The 17,084-nt window shown below is 40.2% G+C and overlaps 3 protein-coding genes and 2 long non-coding RNA genes across 8 annotated transcripts; 3 read left to right on the forward strand and 2 right to left on the reverse strand.

Annotated features, from left to right (window-relative positions):
- The first annotated feature begins 4,610 nt into the window (after positions 1–4,610).
- Positions 4,611–6,198, forward strand: LOC133744186 (uncharacterized). Of its 4 annotated transcripts, XR_009863407.1 has the most exons (5): positions 4,611–4,776; positions 4,853–5,012; positions 5,125–5,294; positions 5,394–5,451; positions 5,791–6,198. It is a non-coding gene; the product is annotated as an uncharacterized LOC133744186 (long non-coding RNA). The 4 variants fall into 4 exon arrangements; XR_009863405.1 differs by having other exon boundaries at positions 4,611–5,012; XR_009863408.1 differs by having other exon boundaries at positions 4,611–4,872.
- Positions 6,199–6,273: 75 nt separating this feature from the next.
- Positions 6,274–8,266, reverse strand: LOC133742200 (uncharacterized). The gene is made up of 5 exons (XM_062169876.1): positions 8,024–8,266; positions 7,330–7,379; positions 7,002–7,236; positions 6,722–6,864; positions 6,274–6,619 (listed from the first exon to the last, which is right to left on the reverse strand). The coding sequence occupies exons 1-4, from the start codon at positions 8,126–8,128 to the stop codon at positions 6,748–6,750; spliced, it is 507 nt and encodes a 168-aa protein (XP_062025860.1). The 5' UTR covers positions 8,129–8,266; the 3' UTR covers positions 6,274–6,619; positions 6,722–6,747.
- Positions 8,267–8,713: 447 nt separating this feature from the next.
- On the reverse strand, positions 8,714–10,144 carry LOC133744990 (DNA topoisomerase 6 subunit A-like). The gene has a single exon (XM_062173000.1). The coding sequence runs from the start codon at positions 10,142–10,144 to the stop codon at positions 8,714–8,716; it is 1,431 nt and encodes a 476-aa protein (XP_062028984.1).
- Positions 10,145–11,604: 1,460 nt separating this feature from the next.
- Positions 11,605–14,006, forward strand: LOC133742383 (uncharacterized). Its single transcript, XR_009862536.1, has 3 exons — positions 11,605–12,254; positions 12,807–12,885; positions 13,816–14,006. It is a non-coding gene; the product is annotated as an uncharacterized LOC133742383 (long non-coding RNA).
- A 366-nt stretch (positions 14,007–14,372) lies between these two features.
- On the forward strand, positions 14,373–15,196 carry LOC133744991 (uncharacterized). Its single transcript, XM_062173001.1, has 2 exons — positions 14,373–15,117; positions 15,159–15,196. The coding sequence occupies exons 1-2, from the start codon at positions 14,373–14,375 to the stop codon at positions 15,194–15,196; spliced, it is 783 nt and encodes a 260-aa protein (XP_062028985.1).
- The last annotated feature ends 1,888 nt before the right edge of the window (positions 15,197–17,084 follow it).

Below are 17,084 nucleotides of genomic sequence, written 5' to 3' on the forward strand. Positions count from 1 at the left end.
GTTGGATTAAAGTCGCCCTGAAACCCGGAAAAGTTGTTGGCGCGTGGAGAGCGTGTAAGGGGACCGAGGGAATCTCGAGGCGCTGTGGCAGACAGCTGTAGCCGAAAGCAGATTTGACTGCCGTAAATCACGGAAGGGATAAGCCGTGACACAAGTGGGCCGTACTTGGGCCTGTCTCGGATCAAGGCATCACTGTAGCTGTGGGAGGAGGCCTGATGGGCCGAGTTTCAGAAACAGTTTTGGACATGATGGGCCGAGTTTCTGAAACAGTTTTGGATGAGTTGGGCCGGATTTCTGTAACAGTTTTGGATACGTTGGGCTGGGTTTCTGCAACAGTCTTGGATGTTTTGGGCCGAATTGTTGAAACAGTTGAAACAGTTGGTTTAAATAAAAGGATTGGTATGGATAATAACGTGAGCAGCCGTGCTCGAGTGGTTGAGTGTAAAGTTCGTGTACAAGAGGTCTGAGGTTCGAACCTCGCCTCTCGTTTATTTTTATTATGTTCGTTTATGACATAATAAGTATAAAATTTGTACACATTATATTAAGCACAGCTTGTGCTCCAGTGGTTGGGGACAAAGGTTTCGTGCAGCAGGTTAAGGTTTCGAACCTTGCCTCCCCCTTTATTTTATTTATGTCGCCTATGACATAATAAATATAACGCGTGTGCATATATTAATGAAAGCAGCTCTTGCTTCAGTGGTTGGGAGCAAAACCTTCGTGTTTGAGGTCGGGAGCTCGAACCTTACCTCCTACAAATATTTTTGGATCTCGTATATGCTCGATATACGGACGAATATACGGTATGTATGGCATGCATACGTATATACGGTCTGTACGGTATGCATACGTATATACGGTCTGTACGGTATTCATACATATGGTATGTACGGTATGTATACGTATGTAAAGTCGATACGGTATACCAACGGTATGTACAACTTCATACCGTAGCCGAGCTGAAGGTTGGTGGGCCGAGTTTCCAGCCCAAATGTTCGGCCCGAATGTTAAGCCCAAATGGAAGCCCAATGTTCAGCCCAAATGGTCAGCCCAAATGGCCGGTTCAAATGCTTAGCCCAAGGATTGGGCAAGCCCAAGCTATCATCATTGGAGTGAACACGTACTAGTGGACCCTCCCAGAGCCCACAAGAAGGCCAAGTGGCCCATGATAAATAAGAAGATGTTGTGGAGGTGTTTAACCTTCTTTAAATTATGAGTGTAGTGAAGCATTGTTCTTCTACACATTATTTTGTGTGGTTAAGTTTGACTAATATTTGTAGTTAAACTTTTGCCTGTGATTCTTGTTCTGGAATGGTTGTGGATGGTTGGTTGTGTGATGTATGCCTCATGGTTGAGGAGATTGTGTGGGTTAGCCAAGGCTACGCCTTATCGTGATTGTGTTATGAGATGATATAACACTTGTTGAGTAGTGATACGTGACTCATTACTATTATGATTGAGTTTCTATGTGGTGATTTGTGAAGTGATGAATTGATTTAGTTACCATTGAGATATGACCTTTGTGGTTAGAACTGTTCGTATCTGGGATAGTTCTACGAAGAGATTTCGTAAGAAGGAGGTTGATCTTGTGAAGGTGCTGTGGAGTCATCATGACGAGGGTGATGCATCATGGGAGTTAGAGTCTGACATGAGAGCGAAGTATCCACAGCTCTTTGTGGAATTAGGTGCTTGAATTTCGGGACGAAATTCCTTTAAGGGGGGTAGATTGTAATAACCTCGATCGTTGGAGGAATAATACGAACCTCGTTGGAGGAATAATACGAACATTTCACCTCTTCCTTTAGCTTTTCACTCTCCCTTTTGGCTGTCTCGGTCTCTCTCTTTCGTCCCAAGCATAATTGCTTCTCTTTTCTTTTTCTCTGTCACGAGCTCTCTCACTCTCTCTCTCTCTCGCTCTCTCGTTCGAAAGCATCCAAGAAACAGAGCAAAAGCTCTCAATTCTCTCTCTCTCTCTCCGCCGGCCACCAATCTGTACCAAACCATCTCCCACAGCTTCAACTCGATCTTGCGCAGCTGCAGGCGGCAGCCTTTCTCTGCAGAACAACCGGATACGACGGCGGAAAACGGTTTGTTTTGAAAACCGTTTTAGTTCCAAGCTTGATAACTCGTGCTTCCAGTCACCAATACTCACCAAACTTCATCCTCGAGCTCGCCTCAACTTCCTGAAGCTCTCAGAAGCAGCCTCACACGGCGGCGTGGCCCGTAGCAGTGGCTGCAAGTCAAACCCAACCAAGAACGAAACCGGAGCTATCGATCCAAATATCTTGAGCTACAGGACGTCGTTTTGAGTGATTCTTAAACCAGTGAGCTCGCCTTGAAGTTCTGAACAACTCTTCAGAAGGGATCGAAGCGAGTAGTGGAAGTTTTTACGTCGAACGGGAGCTCGCCGGATTCTGCAAATTTTCCGGCCACCGACGCTTTCGATCAAGATATCTCGAGCTGTAGAGCTTCGTTTTGAGTGATTCTTGAACCAGTGCGTTCGTCTTTAAGTTCTGAACAAGTCTCCTGAAGGAATCGAAGCGAAAGGAGGACATTTTTACGTTGATCGGAGCTTCGCCGGTTTCTGCAAATTCTCACCGGTTTCTGGAAAAATTCCGGCCACCTCGACTGTTTTAGGTAATTTCAACCACTTCCGGTCATTTTCAGCTTACATGGTAGTTATGAAAGTTGTTAAGCATGATGAGAGGAAGAAGAGCAGCCCGGCCCCGACACCATTGGTGGTGGTCGGCGGCGGCTCTGCCACTAACTCCGGCGGCCCTTTCCGGCCACCTCCGGGGATCAAAATATGGTTTCTGTGCATTTTCAGATTCTATATTTCAATACGATCATTTTGATATATTATACGCAATTTTTGGATATCGTATGATTAAGTTATGAATTTTTAAGTTTAGATCGATTTCGATCGTTAGATTTGTGATCTGTGAAGTTAGGACCGTCAGATGGACTTGTAGTTTTGATATGATGATCTTATGACTGTCCCAGTGGCTTTGTGTGGTCATGGGCGAAGATCCGACCGTTGGATCTTCGTATAAATGCAAAACAGTGATTAGGGAGGCGATTCGTGAGAATCCGTCCGTCGGATTTTCGTATAAATTTGTGAAGATGTTAGTAAGGACGATTCAGGAAGATCCGACCGTTGGATCTTCGTGATGATTTTTGGAGGGTGATCCTAAAGGCGATCCGTGAGGATCCGACCGTTGGATCATCATTTAATTTCGATCCGACCGTTGGATTGTTGTTTGAGTATGTTTTTGAGTTGTTGGCTAAGTTAAGGTCATGTTTGACTAGGTGATTGACGGTCTTCCTTGGGTGAGCGGTTTCGGTGTGTATTGTGTTGAATTGAAGACGCAGCGGGAATATCGAGGTGAGTAAATCGCACATGGTTCATTCACGAACCGAAATTCGGTGATTTTATTTAATTGAGAAATTGTGGAAATTGTTTTATGAAAATAAATATTTGTTTTAAATTATATGGACTTGATCGACTACGGTCCATAGGTAAGTAAAATGTATTTAACTATAAAAAAATGAATTTCTAGATTTTATTGCATGTGAACTATAGTTGGTATTAGTGGTCACTCTTGTGTGGGTGACTACGTATATATATATTTACGTGGAATATATATTGGATGGTGTAATTTACTGAGTTATATTTTGAGCATTACCCTTTGGAATATGTGATTTATCTTAGATGTTGTGTTGTCTATGATAATGGGTAATTGAGTAAAGTGCGATAGTTGAGTCGTTGAGATGAATTAAATGAGGAGTCGAGTGAATTGAGAAAAGCAGTCATTCGTAAGGTGAACCTTGGCCCAGGTGACACTTTACGATACAGTTAGAGCTCTAGTCTGTCTGCCATCATACTGCTTGGGGGATAAACGAGTTATCATATGCCCTTGGGTATGACATGACATACTGAATGGGGTGATTAATATAATTAATCATAAGCCTGTAAGTATGATATACTGAATGGGGTGATTAATCTAATTAATCATAAGCCTGTAAGTATAATATACTGCATGGGATGATTTATATAAATAAATCATAAGCCTGTGAGTATATATTGAGTAAACAGTTGTTTGTTTTTGAGTAGTCATGTTGAGATGTGAGTTGATTGATGCTTGAAGTGACGTTGTACACTTCAATTATTATGCAAAGAAAATACTTGAGTTAAATTTATGCTTGAGTCGATTTGGTTACTTTAAATCGTGCAATCCTTTCATTTACTCATACGAGCTGTCAAAAGCTTACCAGGTTTGTGTTGTTGCAATCCCGGTACACTATTCAAATTGTGTAGCGGGTAATCCTACAGGTCAGGAGAATCAGGACGGTGATCGTGCGGGTTAGAGAATTTGTTATAGTTTTACAGCATTTGTAATAGTGAGGTGAGTTAAGCTCATTGAGCCTTAGAATTTGATTTGGTGAGAGTGTGTTGTAATAATTAACTTGAGGATTTGATTTATTGTAATATTGAGAGGTGTGAAGTGTGGTTGTTTGTGAGAAAAAAATTCAGGACGTTAATTGTAATTGTTATTATTCATGTTTCGGATTTGAATTGATTATTCAAAATTCGGGGCGTGACAGATGGAACCTTCAGCCATTGGTGATTGAACTAAGCTTGCTTCACCCTGATGGAGATCAACTCGGTCACATTTGCAGTGTGTTCAAAGGAGGTGTGGAAAGCTCCATATGGCCGCTGGCCAAAGCTTATGTTGCCGTAAATGACTCTGGAGTTCATCAACTTATCAGTCACTGGTATTACTCTCTCAAACAGTCCTTAGGGAAGAAGTTCATCCTTTCAAAATTTGACACAAGTTCTATCCAACTGTAGAAACCAGCAGTTCACCTACTGTAAGCAATTGCTTAGTGAACATTATGTGGTTTTAACCTTGAGGGCTATTATTAGTGAAGGACCAAGAGAATCAAAGTTGAAAGTCTGAACTGAAGAATAAAGGGCAGAAGAAGACATTGTTCATTTGAAATTTATGAATGTATATTTCGCAGTCAGCAGAAGAAAACATTTTTCATTTGAGTGCTACCAAATCATGACTTAATTGTCAGATAAACATATCTTGAATCATCTGACACAAAATATATATGCAGGAGCTTATCGCTTATGATGAAGAAGAATCCGCAGCAAGAGCGTATGATTTGGCAGCATTCAAGTACTGGGGAACATCAACTTTTACAAATTTTTCAGTGTCCGATTAGAAGAATGAAATTGATCTAGTGACCACTCTAACAAAAGAAGAATACTTGGCCTCTCTAAGAAGGTATTTATTCATCTTCAAATTAATGAGCATTGAGCAATCTACCTTAACTGTTGTAAAAATTATTTAGTTAGTATCCCTTTTATTTTTGTTTATTTACAGAAGAAACGGTGGCTTTTCAAATTTCAAGTGGTGTATCCAAGTACAGAGGAGTTGCAGGGTAAGCTTCATAATTAATCAATGCTTTTGTTGGCTCTGTATTATAATATTCATGTGTGTCTTGAAAATTCTTATTATCATCCATGTTGAGTTTCTTCCCTTCCTGTTCAAAGCCATATTATAAAATGGCATATATAGAACTCTTAGATCTCATTGTGACAGAGTTCCGCCAGAACCATACATCATTTTCTTTTATCATTTTTGCTATGTTTTGTTGACTTTTCATGATGTATTGTGCGATGATTTCTTAACTGTTAATTAAGCTTTAACTCAATTAGTTCAGCTTCCCTGTGGCTATGTTTTGTAAATCAATTTTTTTTTGCTTTCTATCATATTTCAGGCTAAGCAAATGGAATCATACAGAAACTAATGATAATCCGGGCAGCTTGGTATTTGGAAAAAGAGTTGTATGGTTAATGACTAATTTGGGCAGCAAAATTAAGCTGCAAGCAATGCGTGTGTTTATGAGCAGGTATATGCTTGGCAGTTCTTTTGTTTACATCTATTGGCGTTTACTCTCAGAAAAAAAAATGTTTAGCTTTTTATATAGAACAATTCTTATCTCTTTAACGATCGAGTATCAATTGTGCGCTATTCCTTTGTAAATTATTCCTTTGTAAATTTTCATTTCGATTGTGATTTTTGAATTCTGATACAAGCTTTGTGCTTTCAGTACTGTTTAATTGAATAGTGTATTACAATGTAAGTGCAGTTTTAATTAATTGTGCTGAAGTGCTACTTATCATCATGTTGCATGCCTGTTAGACCATAAGTGGAGCAGATAGGAAACATGGTTATGTGTAGGATAGAACCACTCATTCGATATCAAGTCTCATTTATTTAAGCCAAGCCTACAAACTATGAAAAAACCACAGCGAGTGGACAAAGTTTAGAGAAAACAAAAACTTGTTAAATTTTCTCCTTGCCCTTAGTGTTTAAAGACGACGAGACTTAGGCGGATAGGTCTTCCTCAAGGGAACGTTCCATAGTTGCCATCTTGTTCTAACCGTTATACACCTCTGGATAACAAAAGGTGAATAACACCCTCAACCTTGCAAACCTTCCGTTTTCCATTGACAACTTTTGAATCAGAAATATTAAAGCTTAAACCAAATACAGGGAAAAGTTGTTATTCTTTCAACCCATGAGATCGAGCACCTCTCAGCCAGCTGGAAAGAGCATGACATCGTTACCCACATATTCTGATCAAAATGCATGCACTTAACTAGCTATATATGGTAGAATGAGTGAATCAGACTTTAATTCCTCACCTTTATGTGGGTGTGAGGGTCGGACTTTAATTTGTTTCTTTATCACCTATCCCAGAAGCAGTGAGGCTTTTGCTTCCAAATTGTCGCTTTTTCATCACAAATTGATGAAAATTCCATGACAGATACCGATTTTTGTCGAAATTCTGCAACACAGTTTAGTACAAATATATCTACTCGATTAGAGGAATAAGGAAAAAACACACACCAAAAAAATTGGTTAAATAAAGGATTCAACACAATTTAAACTGCTAGTTAATTAGCTAGATAGAATTGATCTCACCTCAAGAACATCTTTAACATATGCATCCCTGATCGTTTTTCTTGTAATCGCCCCAGTTCTCACCCCCTCCAATATATTTTGTGTAATCGCTCCAGTTGTTACCCCCACCAATGTCTCCTGATCCAACAATTCGGCCTTTCGTGCATCAGACTGAAATTTTACTGCTTCCATTTTCTTTATTTCCATCACCTGCAAATAAAACTTATATGCCTTCTTAGCCATTTTATTGGCCCAGCTGCAAAATTAGATAATCATATTTGTCATGAATTTGTGAAGGCTGATCAAGACTGAAAACTATATAGAGATGGAGGTAGATGATTATATTTACGAGTTTAATTTCTTCATGATCTTCCGCCAACGTTTCTTCTGCCTGGCAAACTGGGAGAGAGATTAATCGTTGTTATATATACACACAGTAGTTAACAAAACAGATAGGAGCCTAGGGTGATAATAACTAGAGCAACTAAATTCACATTGATTGTTGAAGTTTTGCCAGACCTCAACACTAAATACTAATGTAAAATTGGGTTAAAAAAGAGTTCTAAAGGCAGAACCCGAGAACCGCAAAACTTAAAATAGACCTTGGTAATAGAACTTCACACAACCAAATAACGAAACAAGCTACGAATCACCTGTAGTAAACAAAACTGGATAATTTACGAATTTTGAAATCAACAGCTAGCATATGAGCCAAAATGTCAAATTTTAACGAACAGATAGTGCATCAATATTAAAATGCAACTAAGTTAGTATTGATTGTTGAAGTTTGCCCAGAATAAAGTGTAATGCATTGCCAAGGCTCAGTGCATATTTTGGTTCAATAAGAAACTGAAAAGTAAACATCACAACTAAAGTTGAGATGGTAACGAATAAACATACACAAAAGTATCCTAACCCATATGATTGAAGAACATTTCCAAATTCATCAGATTTATCAAAATGAACCTCCATTATTGACCCGAAAGGAAAAGAGGAGAGCAAAGAGAGACACGAACTCAAAGAAAAGAGTGAAAGAACCATACATCGCTGAGTTTCTTGAATTCCGAATATTTGACTTTACGTTCTCCCTGATAGAAGAATCCTGTTTTCTGGATTCTAATTGCGTTTAGAGAATAATCAATATCCATTGATCTTACCCAAGCTCACAAAAGATTTCAGGGTGGGTGAACAAGAGAGGAACAGAAATTAGGGTTTATTCGAGGAAGAGAGAACGTGGACTATATATGATTCCTTTATTTTATTTTATTTTGAGAAAAAGTACTATATATGCTTAAACAACTGAAGATTTTTATGATTTCTTTCCAATTTTAATAATAGTAGATTATTAATAGTAATTTGGAAAGAAATAATAAAAATCTTAAGATTGGAAAGAAAATTTAATATAATTAAAATATTAATATTTTTTTTTAAACAACTGAAGATTTTTTTTTTTTAGCTTTCCATTGACAACTTTTGAATCAGAAATATTAAGTAATACAGGGAATTTTTTTTTTCTTTCAACCCATGAGAGCACCTCTCAGCTGGAAAGAGCATGGGATTGAGATTGATACCTACATTTTGTGATCAAAATAAATGCACTTAACTATAGACCAAAATTTTCTAATTCCTTACCTTTGTGTGGGTATGAGGGTCAGACTTTATTTTGTTCCTTTATCTACTATCCCAGAAGTAGATAGGCAAGCGAATATAAGATTACTCTAACAATAATAATGTCATTTCAAGAGCTGAGTCAATTTTTCGTCAAGCATCATGGGCAAAGCAACTTCAGCCAAATATTCAAGGTCGTCATAATAGAGAGCTTCGATTTGTATCTTTTTATTTTCCTCAATCATGGATTTCAAGTCATGGTGATAATCCTTCAAATGTCGTCGACCCATCAATCTCATTGCAGTTTCTTTATCCTTCTCAGTCAACTCCTCGAGAAGTTCTGCAGGTATTTTAAACTTGTCAATATCCGAGTACCGTATGCCCAACAACTGAATATAGGGTGTGGTTAAATTGTCACGGTCATAGGACATTTTCTTAGACCCGTAACGATAAACAGAATAAATCCGCAGTCCATACGGATTGCAGTCCATGAGTGCAAACACAGGAAGCTGTAGCTCAATGCTTATTTTATGTAAAAAGATTCTGGTATCCACACCTGGCATACCCTTTCCGGTTATTATTATGCAATGGTATTTCTCGCAAAACCCATCCTCCGCCAACCGTTCAAAAACTGTATCTTTCTCTACGACTATTACAAAGTAGAGTCGATCCTTACTTCTTATATCACTAATCGAACTAGTGTTTGACGGGATAGTTATTCCTCGACTCCCTCCGGAACGACCGTCAAAATCCAATTCACCCAACTTGAAAGAAATGTCACCATAAACGAGACCTTTTTCACCCGCAGAAACATAGAGACTGTTTCTGGTGCAGCCGATCATACAACATACATCATTAACAGCTTCAGCCACTCTTTCCACATCTTTGTAGAGCTTAGTATTTGAGTAGTAGATTTCACGAAGCAGCATGTGTTTTTTCTTCGTACAGAGCTTATATATCCGAGTGAGCAGAGCGTGAGTAATATTGTATTGTTCACCATCATGTGTGTCTTTGCGCTTGAATTCTCTATTACGTTTTAGAACCCATGATTCGAGAGTGTCGCTGAACCTCTGACTGCTCTCGGCCCTTGATGGCACTGGGAAGCCACGTTCAGGAGCTAAAGCTGTTAATTTACCAATTTTCGACTTTACATCCTCTGGACTCATGTCTACGACCTGAAGGATATTTTGGTGATCTTCTACAGGGTCGTCGGACTTTACATCCTCTGCACTCATGTCTACGACCTGAAGGATATCGTCGTTCTCTGAGGCGGGGTCGTCGTCATTCTTGAAATAGGTGTCACGGTACTTGTTTCGGTATTTCTCGAGTTTTTGGAGTATGGTTTCTGTTTTGACGGACTCCGCATACAGCCAGAATGCGGGAGAGAGTTCTTTTTGGAGTGTTTCGTGCTCCATTTGAAGTTGACATTCGTCTATCTGCTGCTCCTCCTCATCCTTGAAGATTGGTTTTTGTGGTGCGTCTGGTGTTCTTTGTACCAAAGACCGTGTAAAAGGTCGTCTAGCAGGTGTCTTGAAAATATCCTTGCCTGGCCCCATTAATTCGTTCTTGCGGATAAGATGCAAAACGCGCCGATCGAATCGAGAGATAGGTAAGTTGTGTTATGCTAGCTGAGTAGCTGGTGTTATATGTTCACTACATCCTTCTTTTATATTGATATAAAAGTCCTTCTGATGTTACTAGGAAAACATGGAAATTACCTATTTCTGAAAGGACTAAAAATAACCTGTTACAATAGGAAATTAATAATTAAACAACAAAAACCTCTTCTTCTTTTTTTTGAGAATAACAAAACCTCTTTCTTATTCCTTACCTTTGTAAGAAAATATTAACCCCTATTTCTAAAAGGACTAAGAAAAACCTGTCACGGACAATAGGAAAAAATTAAACAACAATCACCTACTTCTTATTCCTCACAAAGGTAAGAAAACATTAACCCCTATTTCTGAAAGGACTACAAACAACCTGTTTACAATAGGAAATAATTAAACAACAAGACCTATTTCCTATTCCTTACAAAGGTAAGAAAACATTAACGAACTTCAATAGGAAATTAAAGAACTGAAACATGAAAGATAATTAGCAAATTCGGAAGGAAAAAAAAAACGAAAAGTAAGGCGTCCAAAACTAGAAGTCTGAGGTATTGAAGCACCCTGTCATCATTTAGAAATGGTAGGAGCAATTATGCAACTTCTCACCAAGTACATTAGCCCCCGCCACTTTACAAGAAATTAATGAAAACTACACTGCTGAAATTTCTTGACGCAAAAGACGATCGCAAAAATATAGGTAAAGGTTATTGCTCCAGACCTGTAGTATCTCAATTTCCTCCGCCTTCAGCCTTGAATATTGTAGTAATTATCCAGGTGCTGGAACCCAAATCCTTATCTATACTATTATTAAGAGAAGAGGGTTTGTTAGCCAAAATCTAAAATTTTGACAGAATTAACCCTAGAAGATTAATAAACTTTGAAAATTAATTAAATCACAAGGATAATTAAGACATTTACAAAATATATTTTTATTAAAAAAATTTGAAAAAAAATATCCACAACCCACTTTTCTCTCTCCCATTTTCTTTTCTCTGCAATAACCAACTTTTTTCTTTTTTATTTTCTGAAGAAAAAAAATTAATAACTTGCACATGCAGAGCATGTGTGGAAAAATGCTAGTGTAAAATTACTGGAAGAGAACCTAAAAGTTAAGCGGCAGTTTGCCCTAATTGCTAAGAGGTGAGTTTGATCGAGATAGGCCTAACGTCCTATTGGTGCGTTTGTACTTGGCAGGCCCAACAAAGGAGGCCCAAGTCCTAACCCATCCTTTCTTAGACAATTCCATGTAAGTTCTATCATCACGACATTGTTTATTGAACCTGCTCATTATGCTACACAACGATTGTTGTAATAACCTCATCTTCCACTTACTAGTTATTGAATTTTCTGGTTTTATCACAAATTTATAGTGGCAAATACTTTGTTTAAAAAAATCGAGGTGTGCTCTTTGTGTTTCAAGCATTAAGAGAGGTAGTGCGACACTAGTTGTATTTTACTCTACATGTTGATAGATGGTGGTGTACCAGCTCCAGAAGAAAAGAAAGAAAATCTCTCACTCTCTCCCTCTCTGCCGAAACCAGCAACCAAAACAGAGCATTCCTTCTCCAAGCTTGTTCTCGCTCCACAGGCCTTTGAATCGACCCAGACCACGTTCCACAGCTTCGCCTCTTCCTTTCGCAGCTGCCGGTAACAGCCTTTCGCCGTCTCGTGGGCCGTACACGGCGGTGGAGCACGAGGCCGGTTTACCCCCGTTTTGATTTCAAGCTTGATATCTCAAGTTACCATTCACCACTCCTCACCAAACTCCATCCACAAGCTCACCTCAACGTCCTGAAGCTCCCAGAAGTGGCCTTGCACGGCGGCGCTACTCGTGGTGGCGGCTGGAAGCCAGACCCGATCAAATCGAAAACCAAAGCTTCGATCGACATATCTCGCGCTACAGGATGTTGTTTTGAGTGTTTCTTGAACTGGTGAACTCAGAGTGAGGATCTGAACAACTTTCCAGAAGGTATCGAGGCCTGAAGTTGCAGTTTTTACGTCGAACTAGGAGCTCACCGGTTTCTGGGTTTTTTCCGGCCAACCCGACTGGTTTGAGGTAATTTCTATCCCTTCCGGTCATCTTCAGCTTACATGCTAGTTAAGAAAATCATTAGGCATGATGAGACGAAGCGGAGCAGCCTGGCCCCGACACCATTGGCGGTGGTCGGCGGCGGCTCTGTCCCTAACTCCGGCGGCCCTTTCCGGCCACCTCCGGGGGTCAAAAATATGGTTTCTGTACATTTTCAGATTCTATATTTCAATACGATCATTTTGATATATTATACGCAATTTTTGGATATCATATGATTAAGTTATGAATTTTTACGTTTCGATCGATTTCGATCGTTTGATTCATGATATGTGAAGTTAGGACCGTCAGATGGACTTGTAGTTTTGATATGATGATCTTATGACTGTCCCAGCGGCTTTGTGTGGTCATGGGCGAAGATCCGACCGTTGGATCTTCGTATAAATGCAAAACAGTGATTAGGAAGGCGATCCGTGAGGATCCGACCGTTGGATCATCATTTAATTTCAATCCGACCGTTGGATTGTCGTTTGATTATGTTTTTGAGTTATTGGCTAAGTTAAGGTCATGTTTGATTAGGTGATCGACAGTTTGATTTGGTGGACGATTCGTGAAAGTGTATTTTGAGCTGTTAAGAAGACGCAGCGGGAATTTAGAGGTGAGTAAACCTCACGTGGTTCATATTACGAACCGAATAAATTTAATTACCTTATTTTGTCGTCATTGTGTGAAAATATTTATGGAATAAATATTTGTTTTAAAATCATATGGACTTGATCAATTACGGTCCATAGGTAAGTAAAATGATTTTAATTATACAAAATGAATTTCACGATTTTCTTGTGTGAACTATAGTTGGTATTAGTGATTATCCCTGAGCGGATAATTACGTATATATATATTTACGTGATTATATGTGAATGGCGTGACATTGAAGAGTGTGAAATTGAGATGATTAAATTATTATAAATTGACATGTGACTTACCATATTTATATGTGATGAACATGATTGATGAGTTCTTGTTAATATTCATGATTTACATTGGAGGATGTATAGAGTCAGAGAATGTAGGGTTCTGAGGATGAGGTGTCCGAAGTTCGACGGTTAAGGATAACCGGAGTGTTTGTGTACTGAGGACGGGGATGTCCAAGGTGCGACGGTTTATTATTAACCGAAGTTGTGTGCTGAGGACGGGGATGTCCAAAGCGCGACGGTTTATTATTAACCGAAGTATATGGTGCTGAGGACGGGGATGTCCAAAGCGCGACGGTTATAGTGTTAACCGAAGTATTTTTGCCGTTGCTTGACCCTAGGCCAAGGTGTCAGAGGTAACGAGGCAGTTAGAGCTCTAACGTGTTATGGGATGGGACCCAAGTGGTGATAGTGTTGTGAGATAGGACCAAAGTGGTGATATTGAATGGGTTTGACGTTTGCGTCGTGGATGTTGAGATTGTTGGTTGTGTTGTTGAGTTATAAGAATTGTAATTTAAAATCAACAGTTCTTTCTTGTTTACTCATACTGGCTGTAAAAAGCTTACCGGGTTTTGTGTTGTTGCAACTCCCGGTACACTATTCAAATTGTGTAGCGGGAAATCCTACAGGTCAGGAGAACCAGGACGGTGATCGGGCTGCTTAGAGTAGTGTTATGTGAATTACAGCATTATATTGTGAGGTTTGTTATGCTCATTTAGAGCTTTGCAATTTTACTTTGTAAGAGTGAATTGTAATAATTAACTCGAGGTTTTCGAGTTTTTGTGTTGAGTGGCGAGTGGTGTGTTTGTTTGAGAGAAAAAAATTCAGAACGTTATTTGTATTAATTGTTTATTCATGTTTCGGATTTGAATTGGTTATTCAAAATTCGGGGCGTGACAGTTTGGTATCAGAGCGTAAGGTGCATATTTGGTGATGTGTCAATACTTTCCGAGTGATGGCCCGTCTGCAGCGGATCCCCATCGTGTGCTCTTCGGTATTGGCTAAGTCATTGGGTATGTGTGAGTGTTAGGAGTCGTTTAGGCCGCTAAGTAGTCTTAGGAACGTGAATACTTTTCTTGTAGTATCGACTTGGTTAATATGGACTAGTATTGACTTATACTATGTTGAGTGTTATACATGTATTAACCAAACATACTATGCTTCCTAGGTAATGGAAATTCCGAGGGGTGGGCCTAGACGTCGTGGTGGGGGTGTAAGAGAAGGTAGAACTGGTGATAGGGACAGGTTCCGTCCCATAGAGGAGCTTTATGATGATGATGTAGAGTCTTCTATCGGTGTACAACCTACTCCGCCCATGGGTGAAATGGCTGACCCTGGTCGTCTGTTGAGATTGGCTAGAGACATTAATCATCTGGGAGCAGCCAAGTTTCATGGAAGCATGGATTACATGGTGGCTGATCAATGGGTCGAGGATATGGAGAATTATTTCGAGATGATGGACTGTAATGAGATCGAAAAGAGGAAGTTAGCCACTTTCATGCTAAAGGGTGAGGCTAGGGTGTGGTGGAATTGTATGCAAAAGACCATTGATGTGACCACCTTGACTTGGGATGGTTTTGTGAGACTATTCCGAGAGAAGTACTTTCCAGCTTCAGTGAGAGAAAAATTGGAACGGGAGTTCCTCTCACTAACACAAGGGAAGATGACGGTGACAGAGTATGAGGCAGAGTTCTCTAGGCTATATAGGTTTGTGAAATCAATGGATGCTGAGGATTTGGCCAAGAAGTTTCAGCGGGGGTTGAATGCTTCCATTGAGCGTGATGTGGCCATTTTGGAACTGAAGGTCATGAAGGAAATTCTAGCAAAGGCTCTGATCATTGAGCAACAGAACTTGATTCATAAGGAGAAGGAAACAGCTGAGAGGGATTTTCAGGGAAAGGGAAAGGCAGTGGCAGGTAACAGTGGATCCAGAGACTTTAGGGGTGGATACTGGAAGAGACAAAAGACTCAGTTCCACCATCAGGCCCCAGCTAGAGTAGCAGCAGCTCCTCTTCCTCCTATTCGGGCTGTACCTGTCAGACAAGTTGCAGCTGCAGCGCCTGTGAGATGTTATAACTGCGATGAGTTGGGTCATCTCTCTAGGGCTTGCACTAAACCCAGGGCTAAGGGATGCTTTCGTTGCGGACAGACTGGACACCTTGCCAAGGACTGTACTCGACCCCGTGTTGGAGGACAGGGTAATCAGCAAAGGCTCTTACCTCCAGTACCAGCTAGAGTCTTTGCAATCGGTCAGAGAGGCACTGGGGTGGAAGGTACTTTATCTGTTTATAACTATCTTGCTAGAGTATTGTTTGATACGGGAGCCTCCCACTCTTTCATATCTAGTTCAGTAGTGGATGTGTTGGGATTGATTGTCATGCCTCTTACTAGATCATTATGTGTTACATCACCTCTGGGTGTGTCTCTTGAGCTGGATATGTTTTGTGATGATTGCCCTATTGGGATAGGTGGTAGAGAGTTCTCTGCATCATTGATTGTGATTCCGGATCACACATATGATGTGATTTTGGGTATGGATTGGTTGAGCCCGAACCATGCATTGATTGATTGCTTTAGGATGATTGTATCCTTCCGTATTCCTGGACAACCGGTGTTTCATTACCGTTGTCTGAGGTCCGACGTTGCCATGAGGGCAGGGATTTTGGCTCATATTGAGTCAGGGAGTAGTATTTCTGAGATTACAGGGATTCCTGTAGTTTCAGAATATGCTGATGTGTTTAAGGAGATACCAGGGTTACCTCCAAAAAGGGTAATGGACTTCTCCATTGATGTGATACCAGGTACTGCCCCTGTATCGAAAGCACCCTATCGGATGGCTCCAGCTGAACTTCAGGAGTTGAAGGTTCAGATTGATGGATTACTGACTCAAGGGTTCATACAGGCTAGTGTATCTCCTTGGGGTGCACCAGTGTTGTTTGTGAAGAAGAAGGATAATTCACTTCGATTATGTGTGGATTATCGGCAGCTGAACAAGGTGACCATCAAGAACAGGTATCCTTTACCTAGGATTGATGACTTGTTCGATCAGCTTAGAGAGGCTACTGTGTTCTCAAAGATTGATTTGAGATCTGGATATCACCAGTTAAGGGTGAAGGATGAGGATATTCCAAAGACGGCGTTCAGAACTAGGTATGGACATTATGAGTTCCTTGTCATGCCTTTTGGTCTAACTAATGCACCAGCAGCATTCATGGACTTGATGAACCGCACGTTCAGTCCCTACTTGGACCAGTTTGTAGTAGTTTTCGTGGACGACATTTTGATTTATTCAAAGTCGTCTGGTGACCATGAGAAGCATTTGCGAATTGTACTACAGACATTAAGAGAAAAGAAATTGTTTGCCAAACTCGAGAAGTGCGATTTTTGGCAGAAGGAAGTCAAGTTCCTTGGTCACGTAGTTTCGAAGGATGGAGTTTCTGTGGACCCTTCGAAGGTTGAAGCGGTGATGAGTTGGAGTCGCCCCACTACTGTTACAGAGATCCGTAGCTTCCTCGGATTAGCAGGTTACTACAGGCGCTTCATTGAGGGGTTTTCTAGTATCGCTTCAGCTTTGACTAAGTTGACACGGAAGGACACTCAGTTTGTATGGACGGATGAGTGTGAGAAGGCTTTCAACGAGCTGAAAACCCGGTTGACTACGGCACCAGTGTTGACTATTCCTACTAGCAGAGGTGGTTTAGTTATCTACAGTGATGCATCTCATCAGGGTTTGGGGTGTGTGTTGATGCAGAATGGTTGTGTTGTTGCTTATGGCTCTAGACAACTGAAGGTTCATGAGCGGAATTACCCCACTCATGATCTAGAGCTAGCTGCAGTGGTGTTTGCCTTGAAAATTTGGAGACACTATCTGTATGGTGAGAAG

This window comes from Rosa rugosa, chromosome 4 (genome assembly GCF_958449725.1).
Source record: "Rosa rugosa chromosome 4, drRosRugo1.1, whole genome shotgun sequence".
Classification (NCBI taxonomy): Eukaryota; Viridiplantae; Streptophyta; class Magnoliopsida; order Rosales; family Rosaceae; genus Rosa; species Rosa rugosa.